This window comes from Eretmochelys imbricata, chromosome 13, assembly GCF_965152235.1.
Source record: "Eretmochelys imbricata isolate rEreImb1 chromosome 13, rEreImb1.hap1, whole genome shotgun sequence".
Classification (NCBI taxonomy): Eukaryota; Metazoa; Chordata; order Testudines; family Cheloniidae; genus Eretmochelys; species Eretmochelys imbricata.
This window is the reverse complement of record NC_135584.1, coordinates 11,616,652-11,633,261: the sequence shown is the minus strand read 5'-3', so window position 1 is coordinate 11,633,261 and position 16,610 is coordinate 11,616,652. Positions and strand designations below refer to the sequence as shown.

Genomic DNA, 16,610 nt, shown 5'->3' with positions numbered 1-16,610 from the left:
TTAATCAGTTTTATAGATAGTAAAAAGCACTTCACTTTTGAAAAAATGACCTGTGTTATGAAAAATTGTGGTATTAAAGTCAATTGAAGATATTGACCTTTTTATATATAAAAATTTGGAGATATGAACTAATTATGCTAGACATAGTTTTTTCTTTGTATTTGCATTTTGGTAACATTACATTAAATCTTTCAGAGCATCTTTTATGACAAAGACTGTGCAGTATCAAAATGAGTTGCATAAATTCCTAATCTGGGATACAGCTGGACAGGAACGAGTAAGTAGATATGTTGTTTTCCTCCTTAGTTTGTAAAGATATTTTGTGTGATCAAATTCTGTAAATGTATGTTTTCACACATGATTCTTTCAAAGTACACTGGAGATAAACCCATGATAATTTATTTAATCAAAATTTCATCTTTCACCTTCGTTATTTGGCTCCCCTAGGGAAATAAATTATTAGAGAATGTGAAGATTACCTATTTATATAACATCTTTATAGTAATGGAAAGGTCTACTGAGACTTCACTGGAATATTAAGCACAATTTCAGACAGTATTATTAGAAGGATATTGACAAATTAGAAAAGGTATAACTGAGGAGACTATAGATAAAAGGAGAGCTATAACTATCGAGAGATTGGAAAAAACAGGTTATATTTACCAAATGGGCAGTGTCTGTCACAAAAACAGACTTGCAAGGTAGTGGTTTTTGGCAATAGTTTTACTTCACAGAAGCATTTCTATTTGGCTTTGAACATTTCTCTGCAACACTGATCATCCCAGTTTAATTGCACAAGCTAAAGCCCTGATTCTGCAAATGTAAGCACTTGTGTAGCTTTACTGATATGAGCAGTCCCATTGCCTTTAATATTGTAACTAATCCTGGGAGTAAAATTATGCAGACATTTAAGTGTCTGCAGGATTGGGGTCTAGATGTTTATACGCCGCATTTGAAACAACAATATTGGTGGAAAATATGGGATAAGCGGGAAGGTTATCTCGTGGATTGGTAACTGGTTAAAAGATAGGAAACAAAGGGTAGGAATAAATGGTCAGCTTTCAGAAAGGAGAGAGGTAAATAGTGGTGTCCTCCAGACTGTACTGGCCCCAGTCCTATTTAACATATTCATAAATGGTCTGGAAAAAGGGGTAAATAGTGAAGTAGCAAAATTTGCAGGTGATACAAAACTACTCAAGATAGTTAAGTCCCAGCAGACTGCAAAGAGCTACAAAAGGATCTCTCAAAACTGGGTGACTGGGCAAGAAAATGGCAGATGAAATTCAACATTGATAAACGCAAAGTAATGCATATGGAAAAACGTAAGCCCAACTATACGTATAAAATGGTGGGGGTCTAAATTAGCTGTTACCATTCACGAAAAAGATCAAGAAAAAGATCTTGAAGTCATTGTGAATAGTTCTCTAAAAGCATCCGCTCAATATGCAGTGGCAGTCAAAAAAGTGAACATAATGTTGGGAATCATTAAGGAAGGGACAGATAGTAAGACAGAAAATATAATATTTCCTTTATATAAATCCATGGTACGTCCACATCTTGAATACTGCATGCAGATGTGGTTGCCCCATCTCAAAAAAGATATATTGGAAAAGGTTCAGAAAAGGGCGACAAAAATGATTAGGGGTATGAAACAGCTGCCATATGTGGAGAGATTAATAAGTCTGGGACTTTTCAGCTTAGAAAAGGGATGACTTAGGAGGGATATGATAGAGATCTGTAAAATCATGGAGAGAGTAAATAAGGAAATGTTATTTACTTCTTCCCGTAACACAAGAACTTGGGGCCACCAAATGAAATTAATAGGCAGCAGGTTTAAAACAAACTAAAGGAAGTATTTCTTCACACAACATACAGTCAACCTGTGGAACTCCTTGCCAGAGGATATTGTGAAGGCCAGGACTATAACAGGGTTCAAAAAAGAACTAGATAAATTCATGGAGGATAGGTCCATCAATGGCCATTAGCCAGGATGGCCAGGGATGGTGTGCCTAGCCTCTGTTTACCAGAACCTAGGAATGGGCGACAGGGGATGGATCTCTTGATGATTACCTGTTCTGTTCATTCCCTCTGGGGCAGCTGGCATTGGCCACTGTCTGAAGACCGGATACTGGGCTAAATGGACCTTTGGTCTGACCCAATATGGCTGTTCTTATTAACTTGATTTTTTTTAAAAAAAAATATTTCATTTCTAATCTGATTGTGTTAGAAGTGCATGTGAGGAAGTTTTTCATTTGAAATACAAATTTTAACCTGGCATTCTTTCCAGAAGAAGAACTTGATGGCTGCTTTTGCAGCATACTCACCTTTTGAGGGGATGCAACAAACTTATTCAAGACTTACAAGCACACAAACTGAAATTAAAAAGGGAGTTGGAGGAAGTGTCTTTGTGCTGCATACTAATTACCTTGCTTATGAACTACAGGCAGCAACAACAAAAGCTGCAATTATGTATGAAGTTTTATAAACCTGCCTGAAGCTGTTCGGCAAGGGATTTCCATTACGTATTAGAGTTTCATTCTGTTCACTTGAATCCTGTTTGAAAGCAGTGGGAGGAATGTAGTATGCTGAACCCAAAGTAGGGCAATCTATGAGGAAGTATATCTGTAAATGGCTGACAATTGGTGCTGTCAGCTTGTATGAAGTAAATGTTTCCTCTTTTCTATTCTTATCCCTGGAGTGATGCCCTTTTCTTTTTTCCGTGCAAGTTGTCCAACACTTTGTCTAATTGGAAGAGATGAAGATGTCCTCCCCCCACCTCTGACTCAGAGCTGAAGATTCTGTAGACTTCTCCCTCCACACCTTGAGAGTGAGGGGTTATTTTTTGGGAGAACATACATCTTGAGACTACAGTGATGTAGGAACAAGATTCTGATGCTTCATAAGAAGGTGCCAATGTCACCTTAGTTCCGTCTAAAGAGTGCTCCTGACAGCTACCGCTGAATCTACAAGCTCACGTGCATCCATGTATCCTCATTCTCCCTTCCCTCACCTCCTGGCCCACACAGACAGTATGTTTCGAGTTCCTTTACAAACAATACTTCCACCATTCCAAGTGATCAGTTAGGGCAATGTGTCTTTTATTTATTTATTTATTTATTTATATTTAATATATTTATTTATTTTTAAACGTGGAAGTATTAATGCTTCATAGCAATTCAGTCAAATACAAACTCCAATGTCATAGCACAGGTCAGTTACTAATAACCCAATTTATCCGTAACGGCTTCTGGTGTAAGAGCAAAATTCTCTTGTGCATTAGTGAACATACATGATGCTCCCAAACTCTGTTGGCCCGGGAAAGAAAAACTGACCAAGCTCAGGGCTCTGTTTTTTCCACTTGCCCATCAATCAAATTGGGCAGCCACTAGAAACCATGGTAAACTCTCTTTCCATAACTTCGTGTCTTGTAGGGCTCTTGAATCCAACACTTGACTTTATATCAAGTACTGAATGTGGTACTGGATTTTATATCAAGTTTTCAGTGATTTGTAATACCAGTCTGATAATAATAAATGACACTGTTAATCACTTGTGCATCTTCTCCTTTTGCAAGATACATATTCTAATGGGAAAATTACATACTACCTGAACTTAATTTGGACAATGCTTACAGGATCAAAAGACTAAGTCTTGTAAGGATTAAAGAGATAGTGATAATGTAATGCATCACAGAACCAGGATTTATTCATATGCAACCATAGTTGCAACATTTTTTTTTTTTTCTGTTTTGTTTTCCAATACTGGTACTGGGGTTTTTTTTGTTTTTTTTTCTCCTTTACAAAAATGTTTGTATGGCTGCCAGATAAGATCTAATTTGTATTCACTTTCACACAGCTGGCTATGGACTGTCAAAAAAAAAAAATACTGTGAGGAGAAAATCTTACTGCAGAATCGTTGTGCAGCAAACGAACTTGGTGTGCCTTAAAATGACAGGATAAGAACATTGGCTAGGAATGGACCAACTACAGAAAGGACTGATCAAAGCTGCTAGTCAGTTCGATCAGTGAATCTCCTCCCTGAAACTTCCATGACAGTATTCTGTTTCTGCGCCTTCTTCAGCAGAAATTATAACAGTCGCTACACACTTTGCAGTTTGGATAAATTATTGGCTTTCTCAGGTTTACTAAGAACTGGCATCAAACCACATATGACCTCAGCCATCAGGGTTTGAGCACAGTGTTAAAACACAGATGTGGTGGTCCATATGAACCATTGAGTTCCCAACCAGTATCATCTGCTGTTCCCGATATTTTAGTTTTAGCATTTGCTGTATTTTAACAATGCACTTCCAAGGCTTATCAGTGAGCAGTTCTTTTTCAGCAGGTTGCACCACTCCTTGTCATTATAAACACCTTGATTAGCAACAGCTTGATTTTTAAGCTAGAACGCAATATTTCACCTGATGTAAATTTATTTCCCACAGATCTCCCTCTCCTTTGTTCCTGAATTGTTGTATTTGACAAGGAGGGGAAAAAATCAAGGACTTTAGAAAATGCAGATTTTCTGTGACTAACACTGTCTCTGTTGTAAAGCAGTTTCATTCAGGTTGGGTGTATTTCCATTGATAGCCAGTTCAAACTTTTTAATCAGATTTAAACAGTAAGTTAGAGGATCACTGACTACATGTAAAGTATGCCTTAACTGGCATTGTAAGTCACTAAAATATCTCAAGTGTCTGCTTCCATTATTACAAATAATGGCCTCGTATTTAAAAATGAAAACACATCAGTTGTTGTCAAGATATTTTTTCCCTCTTCTTTCTTTCCCTCAACCTACTATTTACTTCAAATAGTCATTCTAGAACTGTATTTCCAGTAAGTTCTGATGTCTTGGAACCCAAATGCAGAAAACATTAATTTAGTGTGGTGTTGACTAGCTGGAATCTCCCCTCCCCCAGTCCATATTTATTTACTCCATTTCTCTTGGTGACATAGTTTCCATTTTTATATTCATGCTGATGGAAGCTTTCATTTTTGGATTGCATCACACTTAAATTTAACACTTCATCTGGGGCACTTCTGCTCAAGTGTCAGAAGTAACTATTTCTCTTTCATTGACTAAAGTTAGTATGAAATTGCCTTCAACCACTATCTGAGTCTTGTCTATTGTCCATGCTGCCAAATTCTTGTGTTATACTGATGCTCACTGGTAATTCTGTGTTAAAGCTCAAATCAGAGTTGGGCTGCAGTGCAAGAAAGCTGAATTCTTTGAAAGAAAATGTAGTTTCTGGAAACATCTGTTTTGTTAAAGGGAAAATGTTTTTTTTAACTGCTGACTATTCCTAGGTGAGAAAAGAAATCAAAATGTTAGCAGGCAGGAAATGAGTAATACAAGATCAGCAAGGGAAAGCAGGATTTTTTTCCCTAATATAAATAGACCTCAAAAAGCCAGGTAGTCAAATAGTAGTGGTTTATCAAATATGTTTCCCTTTACATTCTAAGTACTTATGGGGGAAGGAGAGGATATTACACCCTTCTTGGATGAGTTGGGTGCATCACACATTTCCTCCCTCCTAAATGTTTGACAGGTATTTTCATTCTGTGCACTTTGTGTAAAGGCTTATTCTCAGAAGAATTTTGTGAGCCAAATCTAAATGGGCTGGAATTTTGTTTTATAACAAAGGAATTTTTAGGATGTAGAGAACTGCTCTCAGCTGAACTATATTAACCAAAAGAAAACTAGTATTTTATTATAACCAAATATGTCTTTGTGAAAAGCTACATTGTCTTCATTATTTTTATAGATTTCTTATTGAGTAGTAAATAGTGTATATAAAGCCATACATCAATACACTGCATCTATCAGTTAATTATTCTCTTCTTCCACTGACACTTCAGCATGCTAGATGAGTTGTTTGTTTTTTCTTACCTTAGCAGAATTTCTGAACACTGCATCTAAAACAGTAGTTATTTTATAGTGCCAAGCACGTGTTAAAGTAACCATTGTAGTTTCTTATGCAGTCAAAAAGCAAGTAGCATTCGTGCAAGGATAGTAGCCTGATCTGTGTACTGCAGGCTCATTCAGATTTGTAGCAATTGTCAGTGTTGCTAAGTCCTGAGATTTCCTGCAAGTCTTATGATATTTGGTGTGTTTCCTAAAGCCTTTGCTTCAGGGGTCAGGTGATTGTGAGACTCTCTCAGCTTTTATTCTTCCTTAACTTTTTTTTTTCACTAACTCTTTTGGTTGAAGGGGAAAAGCTTGAAAACATTAATCCTAAATACCAGAAGATAAATAAAAAGAATATAACATTTGTTTTTTTATCTCACTTTTAAGCCATTTTCAGGATGTTTTGGTTGGTAATAATGTACACTGGTTCTTTTTATTTTTCCTTTTGTGGACATGAGTATCTCAAAAAGGAAGAAATGTATTCAATTCACCCCACCCTTTCTCTCCCTCAGTGTTCAAAATTAGGCATATATCCTGTGTGTATTGTCTATATCTGTATAGCTATCTTTTTTTTAATGTGGGTGACCCATTCCATATCTCATATAACTGTCAGGGTTCCTTCTGTAATTTCGCCTTTGCAACCTGACTTTTCTGAGGACTATGAACTAGAGACTGAGATAACATGAAATCCAAGAATTTTGCTTCATGCCTTTGACATTCTGTATTGCTCCAGTCCCTTATATCCTTTCTTTTAATCCTCTCTCGCTCACAAAAGATTAGTCATTGCTATAAGATTCAGCAGTATACTCTATCTTCATTAGAAGCAGCCCTTTTCTTACTTGTACTAGATTCCTGCTATCCCTGAAGCTGAGGCTTGGAACGGAAACCTCTCTCCCACATCCACATCTAAATGAACTTGTACAGACTGCCTGAATAATAACCAGAAAATGGAGTTCTTTAACAGTGAGTGGTCTTGGAGGAACAGAGTGGTTTACAGGTTTAAATTATAGCTCTACTCCGCCTTCTTTTGGGAGTTAAACCACTTCTTTACCAGCTTTATCTGGATAAACTCAAATTTTGTTTGTTGTCATATGGCTTTATTTATAGTCCATTGTACTATAGTAATCTTGTACTACTAGCACCCAAAAGTATTCACTGGCTAGCCTTTGGCTAAGATTGCTTCATGTGAAGCTTTTATATCCTGCTGGCAGTCTCTTTGTAAATTGAAGGATACATTTTCCACTAACCTAAACTCTTTTCCTATACTAGAGCAGTGAAAATTGGATTAACTGGTCAATGAGCCACATGATCTCTGGCACAGTATTAAATCCATTCTATATGATGTTTCTCCCTACAGTTCCGTGCTTTAGCACCAATGTACTACCGAGGCTCAGCAGCAGCTATTATAGTTTATGACATCACAAAAGAGGTAAGAGGAGATTATAGAACTATATTGCAAACCAACACTCATGTATGTTTTGTTTGGCCAGTTCTGAATCTTAATTCTATCTCCCTTCTCCATACCAGGAAACCTTCTCAACATTAAAGAATTGGGTGAAAGAACTTCGACAACATGGACCTCCAAACATTGTTGTAGCTATTGCAGGAAATAAGTGTGACCTTAATGATGTAAGGTAAATTGATGTCAGTCCAGTGCAGGTGTAAGTTCAGATACAAAGTGATGGTACTAAATATTTGTTAGGAAGATTAAGGGATTTCCCAAGCCATGAAAGATATATAGTAATTAAAAAATGCAAGTTTTTTTAAAAACTAGCACAAGATGTCTAGCCCATTTTAGAAAGGCTTGCGATGTCTGCAACACTTCATCTTATTAGCAAATGTTGATCCTTCTGGGAAAGTTTAAGTGGGTTTTTGCTGACTTGCTGATTCAGGCACCTTGTTACCCCCACCAATATAAAAAAGGGTGGGAGCTGTTCTGGGGAAAGTGGATCTAGAACATGGGATGAAGTCCTGAGGAAGGAATTCTAGAGGCAGCCAAGTCTTAGAAAAGGTTTGAACATAACTTCTTTATTACTAATGTCTTGGTTAATGAAGCCAAGCCCCAAAAAGGGAATGAGTTTGGATTCTACGTAGCATGTGGACTCTTTGCAGAGCAGGTTGGGAAAGGCACCTGCTCACAGATCTCTCCTTTGTTTCATATTTTACTTCCACAACTGGGGTCTCAGCTAAAACAGGTGGATATGTTTTTAAAGAGCCATTGCAAAGTTGGTTGACATTGATCCCAAGGGAGACAGGACTGCAAAATTCAGTCACCTGTATTTTTAAAAATACTGAAATTTCAGTTACTTAAAGAACACCAATAAATCTTTAAGAAACATGTTTATAATCTCCAAGGATGAAATGATATGAAGTAAATGACTAAAAGCTAAATATTTGTAAGACAGATACTGCATGCTTTGTAGTGGGCCTTGGTGTTGGTGAACCAAACATAGTTCTGTCCCTCCTAATGGTTTGGGGCCTGATAACACCATAAGGTGTGCACACGCTACTCCCCATTGAAACTGATGAGTGACAGGGCTCCTGAACTTTAATGAGTGTAATACTTAAAATGCTGATGGTTTTGTATGGCTTTTGGCAGTCTGACTTAGGATTTTGCTGCCATATGCAGTGTACATGCTACTCTAGAATCTTCAATTTTATTGACTAGAATTATAACTTTAAGATACAAACTTTTTAAATCTACATGTGATACTCCTGGGGGAATTCTGCGCCAATAAATTAAAAATTCTGCACACAGTATTTTAAGATTCTGCATGTTTTATTTGTCAAAATAACACACTATAATCACACCAGTTTCCATTATTTTTAGTCATTTATTTCAAAATACCTGTCAGCAAGTATGTCTGTAACAACACAGACAACAAAATAATTCAAAGAATGTTTTTGACAAATAGATTCCTTACTAGGCATCTTAATACAGAGCTCTAAATAATCATTCATTTAAACTACAATATAGAACTGTATTTCTTGCACCTCTCAGAAGCAGTGCAAAGGCTTGGGAGAATCAGGGGTAATGGAGGAGCTGAGGGAGAGGGAAGTAAATTGCTGGGAAGGAGCCTGGGTGTGAACTTGGAGGGTTGTTGTTGGGTATGGATGGGAAAAGTATGGAACAGGTATTTTTGGGGGGTGGAGAGGGATTGTTAAGAAGCTTCCCCCCCATGCAGACATTGTCTGACCCCTAGCCTTTCCCATTCAGTCAGGCACATCTGCCCTGTCCCCATGTGGCCCTGCCCTCCCACCCAGCCACTCTGCTGTCCCTATGTTGCTCTGGCCCCCTCCCCCATCACAATGTGGCCCTGCATCTCCCTCCCCCCTGTGGTCCTGTGCCTCCACTCCCATTCAGCCCCTGCCCAAGTCTGTCCTCCCCCACTAACCCTTATGAGCCCCTGTCTGATTTTCGCTTCCTCCCCCCCCCCCCCCCAGCCTCCCACACTGTCTCCCCATAGCTCCTGACCTGGCCTGACAGGTGCTGCGAAGAAGGCAGGCTCTTTTTCTTCCCTTGGTGGCCAGGAGCTGCTGCTGTTCCTGCAACATAGCGCCTTCTGGTGGGCAAAAGTTGGAACTGCAGCAACATTTCAGCAGAAGCTTTTTTCCTATGCAAAAAATTTAAAAATATGCATGACTCATTAATTATGCATGCATGCAGTAGCGCAGAATTCCCCCGGGAGTAATGTGAAAATAGCATTGTAACATAAGGAATTTTAGCACTTACTGCCAGTCACACTGTAACTAAAGTTGCAGAAAAGTTTCCATTATATTTGCACTTGCTTTAATTCCATTTTTGGCTGAAATTTTGTTTGGTATCTGCCCTAAGGGGAAGTATTCTCTTAAAGCCTCAGGTATTGTTTTTTGTTGTTGGGTGGGTGGGTCTGTTTTTCTGGGGCAGGAGCATGACTATTGTGCACTATATTTTATAAAACACAGAAAAATTGGAAACAGTTGAATATGAAACTTGGAACATAGAGTCCTTTGTGAGAAGCACATCCTTGACCAATTTTGGAGAAAAAAATTGTTAGATATCAATAAGGTTATTGATGTGTTTGAAAATTTGTACTGGGTATTGACAGTAGACAATTTCACTAAGTCTAAGAGTTTGCATTGCTTTCAGGAGATTGAGAGCGTGCATGTTTCCCTGAAGAGGGCACTTCTGAATGTATGACTAGAGCCTGACTAAACAAGACAGAGTGCACACTGAACAAAAAGACAACTGAATGCAAAAATAATACAGTAATGTGGCATTAATAGTTCTTCTTCAAGTGCTTGCTTATGTTGATTCCATTCTAGGTGTGCGCGCACCCATGTGCACAGCAATCAGAGATTTTTGCCTTAGCGGTATCCCTAGGGTTGGCAGTGGCACCCCCTTGAGTGCCGCGCTCATACGTCAGTATAACAGTCACTGCCGGCCCTACATCGGTCTCAGTTCCTTCTTACCGCCCATGGTGATTAGTCGGAGCGCCTTTCTTTCATAGCAAGGGCTAGCGGTTTCGTCTCCACTGACTTCAAGCCTTAGGGCCTTGTAAATAGTTTAGCCTTAGGGCCTTATAGTAGTTTGCGTTAAGTAGTTAAGTGTAGTTAATAGTTGAAGTTATAGTCCCAGAGGGGACTTTGCCCCAGGCAACCATGCCCTGGTCTCCTGGGTTTAAGCCCTGCATGGACTGTAACAGGCCTATGCCTGTAAGTGACCCCAATAGTAGCTGCCTCAAGTACTTGACGGAATCACACGTGAAGGACAAGTGCCGTATTTGTAAAAACTTTTGGCCCAGGACTCAGAGCGGGATATTCGTTTGCAAGCTGTCCTCCTGCCCTTCTTCCAGCTTCCAAGCCATCCCGCCAAGACTCGCCGAGTACGTTGGCCTCAGTGCACCCCCAGCACCCGCTCCGCCCGGCACTGCTCCCCTTTGTCGGTGCCCAAAAAGAAAGCAAGGAAGTATGGCTCCCTGGCACCAGGCAAGAAGAGTCATGGGTCATTGGGCAAGAGACCCAGTTCGGGCTGCCTGGACACTCCGGAACCATGTATAGATGCCTCCCCAGTTGGGGCTCTTAGCCCATTAAAAGGTCCACCACCAACTCTCAGGAGTGGTATGGGACCCAAACCCCTGACTGCACCGATGCCTTCCCAAGCTCCCCCAGTGCCGAGAGAGCAGAGGCCTCCGCCCACACCACCAACACAGCACGTGCCACAGAAAACGGCAAAGGCTCCCCACAAGGGCAAGCCAGCCACTAAGAACCCTCAGGGGGCAGTAGAGCACCACTGATTCCCCAAGACAAGACAGCATCTCCACCTCTGCACCGCAGATCATTGGAGTTGCAGCCCAGATCCTCTGGGGCTCGCCCTCAGTCACCAGCCCTCGATCGCCGTCCCCGTCGTTTCAGCACAGACCGCCTAAAGGGAGGCACCAATCTCTGTACTACCAGCACTGTTGGCCCTCCTGTCAGTCGTCCTCCTGGCACAGATCTCGATTGCCTGCCCTGTGGGATCACTCCCCACCGCGTCTCCGGTCCCACTGGTGCTAGTCCGCTTGATACTGGCACCAATCCCCTTGCTCCAGGCATCGGTCTCCGACGGTGACAGTCAGCAGGCAGACTCAGGCGGCGACGGGCTCACTGTGGAGGGAATTCCTCCGGCACGGAAGGGCAGTTCAGCCCCTCACCCAGACCCCACCGGCACAATTGGGCACCCGGGGCCATGTCGACATCAATGGCACCACCTTGGCAGCATGGCCAGTGGCCAACACAGTGGCCTTATTGGAGTGCATGGGCAGTGCTGGTCATGACGTTGCCCCCTTTGCACCGCTCATCTGCACCGCCTAGGTGCATCAGTTGGCAGCACCAGGCTGAGTGCATGAGGTGCGCTAAGAGGTCGAGGTAGAGGAGACTGCACCCACCCCTAAACCTGCCTCCACCAAAGGAGATGATGCCCCTGGGCCTCCCCTTGTGGTACAGTTGTTGTCTTTGTTCCTGGACGAGGCGGTCGCTGAACCCTAAGGGCCAGCCCACCAGATGATTTTAAAGTACACCAGGTCCTGCTTTGATGGGTGGCCAAGAACTTGGGCTTAGAGGCGGAGGAGATGGCCAAGCAGGCAGACATCTTGTTCAATGTCCTCTCAGCCTCTACCTTTGCCCGTGTCACACTAGTAGTGCATGATGAAGTCCTCAAAATTGCCAAGGCCCTCTGGCAAACCCCATCATCCATCCCTCCCACCTGCAAAAGGACTAAAAAGAAGTACTTTGTCACGGCCAAAGGATTTAAGTATCTTTATACCCACCCTCCCCCGGGCTCACTAGTTGTCTCTGCAGCCAATGAAAAAGACAAGCAGCGGCCCACCAGCCCAACTCTCAAAAACAAAGAGGCGAAAAGACTGGACTTGTTTGAGCGGAAAATGTATTCATCTGCCAGCCTACAATTCCAGGTGGCAAAACATCAGGTCCTCCTAGGCAGATACAATTTTAACTTATGGGACTCCCTCCGTAAGTTCAAGGAGTACCACACGCAGGGTTTAGCCCAATAATTCGGTACCCAGGTGGAGGAGGGTGCCACAGCGGCTAAGTCCTCCCTCCAAATGGCGTAGGACGTGTCTGACTCGGGAGCTAGGTGGCTGCTTCAGCAGTGGTTATGGAGCGCAGCTCCTGGCTTCAGACCACCAGCCTCTCTCAAGAGATGCAGACCTCGAACCAGGACCTCCCATTCAATGGGAACGGTCTTTTTTCAGAGCAGATAGATGCGAGGCTGCATGGATTAAAGGACAATTGGGCCACCCTTCACTTGCTGGGCATGTATAAGCCGCAGTCTGCACAGGAGTGGTTCTGGCTGCCCTCACCGCCAAGGCCTTGGCAGCCTCGTCCAGGGTCTGCAAGGGGAAGGGATAGGGACATAAGTTTCAGCCGCCGCCGCCCTTCCTCCTGCCGCTCACGGAATCAGCCCAGCCCGGCTCAGCTAAGCATTCCAGGGGCCAGAAGCACTCATTTTGAGGGTGCACTCGAGCGACCCCCCCCCCCCCACCACCACCACCCAATCAACTCCCAGGATCCACCCCGTTCTTTCCTTGACTGTCTTTGTTCCTACCACTCTGCCTGGGTGCAGGTCATCTCAGACCGCTGGGTGCTGGACATAGTGTCACAAGGCTACACCTTGCAGTTTTCAGGCACCCCTCCCTCCCACCCTCTTTCCTGTTCCTCTTCAGGGACACTTCTCAGGAGCAACTCCTCGTTCAAGAGGTCGAGAACCTCCTGCGCCTAGAGGCGGTGCAGGAGGTCCCTCAGGACGTGACAGGAAAGGGGTTCTACTCCCATTATTTCCTAATTCTGAAAGCAAAAGGGGCCTCAGACCATTCTGGACCTGCGACACCTCAACAAGTCTCTCAAGAAGTTTAATTTTCGCATAGTCTCCCTGGCCTCCATCATCCCCTCCCTGGATCCAGGAGATTGGTACCCCACCCTCGACTTGAAGAACGCTTATTTCCATATTCTAACGTCAGACATTTCCTCCGTTTCAGAGTGGGCGGATGCCATTTCCAATTCACGGTGCTCCCCTTTGGCCTCTCATCAGCCCCAAGGGTCTTCACAAAATGTATGGCACCAGTGGCCGCTTACCTGAGACATCGAGGGGTCCAGGTCTTCCCTTATCTCAAAGATTGGCTCATTAAGGGCAGGTCTTGGGAACGAGTACAGAGAAGCCTCGATCTGGTGTGTTCCACCTGCCGCAACCTGGGCCTATTGGTAAACAAGAAAAAATCCACCTTAAGGCCAGTCCAATGAATATAGTTAATTGGGGTGGTTCTTGACTCCACACGAGCCAGAGCCTTCCTTCTGGAGGCGCGTTTTCAGGCCATGCCAGACCTGATCTCCCATGTGAAGAACAACCCACTCACCATGGCTCACACCTGCCTGCGGTTGTTGGGCCACATAGCTTCCTGTATATATGTGGTCAGTTGTGCCCAGCTCCATCTCCAGCTTTTGCAAGTGAGGCTGGCGTCAGTTTACATTCCCAACAGGCACATCCTAGACCGAATAGTCAGGGTGCCCGATCACATCCTATCGTCCCTGGATTGGTGGATGAACCCAGGGTTGGTGTTGCAGGGAGTTCCCATCGCAGCCCTGGCCCTGTTGCCGACCCTGATCTTGGATGCTTCGGACCTAGACTGGGGAGCGCACCTGGGCGAGCTCAGCACGCAAGGCTGCCAGCTGCGAGATGATCTGGCCCTCCATATCAATGTCAGGGAGCTCAAAGCAGCATGCCTAGCCTGCCAGGCTTTCTTACCCCACGTGAGGGGCAAGGTGGTGCAGGTCCTCACGGACAATACTGCCTCAATGTATTACATCAACAGGCAGGGCAGAGTCAGGTCGCCGACCCTTTCCCAAGAAGTGCTCCACCTTTGGGACTTTTGTGGACAGCAGGCTATTCATCTGGTAGTCACACATCTGCCCAGGACTAGGAACGTGTTTGCAGATCGCCCCAGCAGGACCTTCTTGTCTCACCACTAGTGGTCGCTCCGTCCGAAGGAACAGAGAGGACGTAGGGCTGGCGGCGCCTGATATACCGACACATGAGCACAGCACCTAAGGGGGCACCACTGCCAACCCTCCGGATACCACTAAGGCAAAATCTCTGATGACGGCACACGTGGGCACGCTCACGCTTAGAATGGAATGGACGTGAGCAACGCATCTCGAAGAACAACAGTTACGAAAAGGTAGGTAACCAATTTTTTTTCCTAGTTAACTTTAGTTTCCTGACCTCTCAAAGCAAAATTAATTTGTATGTATTTTCTACTCACATTTATTGTAAATGAGAAGCTTGACGTTAGTGTTAAATATCTACCATAAAATATATAGGGTGTGCTGCATAGTATGGCGTAGATGCCTGTGGGAACCTTTTCATTTCCTGTCTCTTTTGTCTGTACAATCTGAACGTTTTAAACTCTGCTTGTACAGAACATTGCTGTGTTGCAGGATATTAGGGTTTGTAAGCAAAGTCTGGATTCATTCTGAATGAGATGGATGTTAGAAGTAACATGTTTTTTCCTATAATTTGAGCTGTTTTTTCTGAGAATAAAGGCCTCCCTTCCCCCTCGGCTGACTTCAGAGCTGCATTCTGGCACTTTTAAGAAGAAAACACATCCATATTTTCCGGAGAGGAAAATGGTGGTGGCTGCTGAATTTATATGATGGTGCTGTCCAAATACTGTTGTTCAGGCCACGCTATTGTCTGGTCCTGGGGGTTACGTAAAAGAAGAGCTGAGGATAGGAATTGACCGCTCCATGAGGAATAGGATGCCAAACAGTTGACACTAAATCACTTTTTGAAATTACTGTTAAGTAGCGAGCCAATTTTCTAAAATTGGGATAATTTAATGTTTCTACTTTGTTCACAATGTTTTCTTTCCTTTTTAGAGAAGTCATGGAAAAAGACGCTAAAGACTATGCAGATTCCATCCATGCCATATTTGTAGAGACCAGTGCTAAAAATGCAATTAACATAAATGAACTCTTTATAGAAATTAGTAAGTACTTCTTTAGTTAACACATTATTTTTTCTCTGAAGGAAGCCTAAGCAGAAACTTGACTACTGCATTAGTTTGTAGTTCTATTTTGCTGAGAGAATGTTGGGTTCATATTTGTCACCACTGGTAGGGATACAAGATTGCAAGATGATCTGCTGGTTTCTGATCCTCCTATGACCTCTAAAAGCTTCAGCCTAGAGATTCTAAACCTACTGTGTTGATCCACATCACTGGATAAATAGCAAGCAGGTCACTGTCATAAAAGTCAAGTGTCATCTTACCCTATCTGTTGGTGAATGTTTCAATTAGTAGATCAAGGTCACTGAAGGGTGAGTGAAGGAAATGCATGAGGGATACCAAAACTTTCACAAATACAACAGGGGAAATAGTATTTCCAATCAGAGTTCCGTGTTCAGATTTGATTAGGGGAATGTATTATCCAAAGCATAACTGGCTAATGGGGAGTAGTAATTGTGTAACTATCACACAATTACTAAATGTGATTTAAAACCAAACATTTTTGTGTGGATTCCCTTTACAAAATTTTTGATAACCCTGCCCCTCAATTAGACCACAAATTTTTTTTCTACATTATTCCAAATTGATTCTTACATGGAAGACATGCAAACATTACCACAAGGGAATACAGTGCAGTACTGCATTCTTATAGTGAGGATTTGAGTTGTAATTCAGATGGCTATAATAAACACTGAACACTTATGTGCCGATATCTATCTCTCTTAGCTTTGTCTTTTGAGTCAAGTAAACAGTATAAAATTAGAGGCAATCCTTTCATAGACAGATCAGAGCTGTCAAATGATTGTGAAGCTATTTAATATTTTTTACTTTAAACTAAAAAAATTTAAAGACTCCATGGAAGTAGTTAAATACTTTCTTTACTACTGACTTTAACTACAACTTAGATTCTTTTGTAACTATTTAAGGAAATCAGGAAGCTATTTTTCTTATGCATTTAGTTGATTTTGAATAAATTTTGATGCTTGAAAAATGCCAAAGCAGATCATGTTGTTTAAGCATTAATCTTAGGGATATAGGGTGAGATCTGAAACACTACTCTGGCACTTTTACACAGAGAACAGGGGCCAGTGCAGGGATGAGGAGTCCTAAAGCCCCGTATCTATTCAGGAAAGAAGGGAACCTGCACTTCCGAGGGGCTACCTC

General features: G+C 42.5%; 1 protein-coding gene across 1 annotated transcript in view; it reads left to right on the top strand.

Annotated features, from left to right (window-relative positions):
• The window catches only part of RAB22A (RAB22A, member RAS oncogene family), a 34,871-nt gene that overhangs the window by 9,371 nt on the left and 8,890 nt on the right, over positions 1-16,610 (top strand). The window contains exons 3-6 of the mRNA XM_077831674.1: positions 196-277; positions 7,265-7,336; positions 7,435-7,541; positions 15,319-15,428. Coding sequence (XP_077687800.1) covers positions 196-277; positions 7,265-7,336; positions 7,435-7,541; positions 15,319-15,428 — 371 coding nt within the window. The remainder of the gene's footprint in view (positions 1-195; positions 278-7,264; positions 7,337-7,434; positions 7,542-15,318; positions 15,429-16,610) is intronic.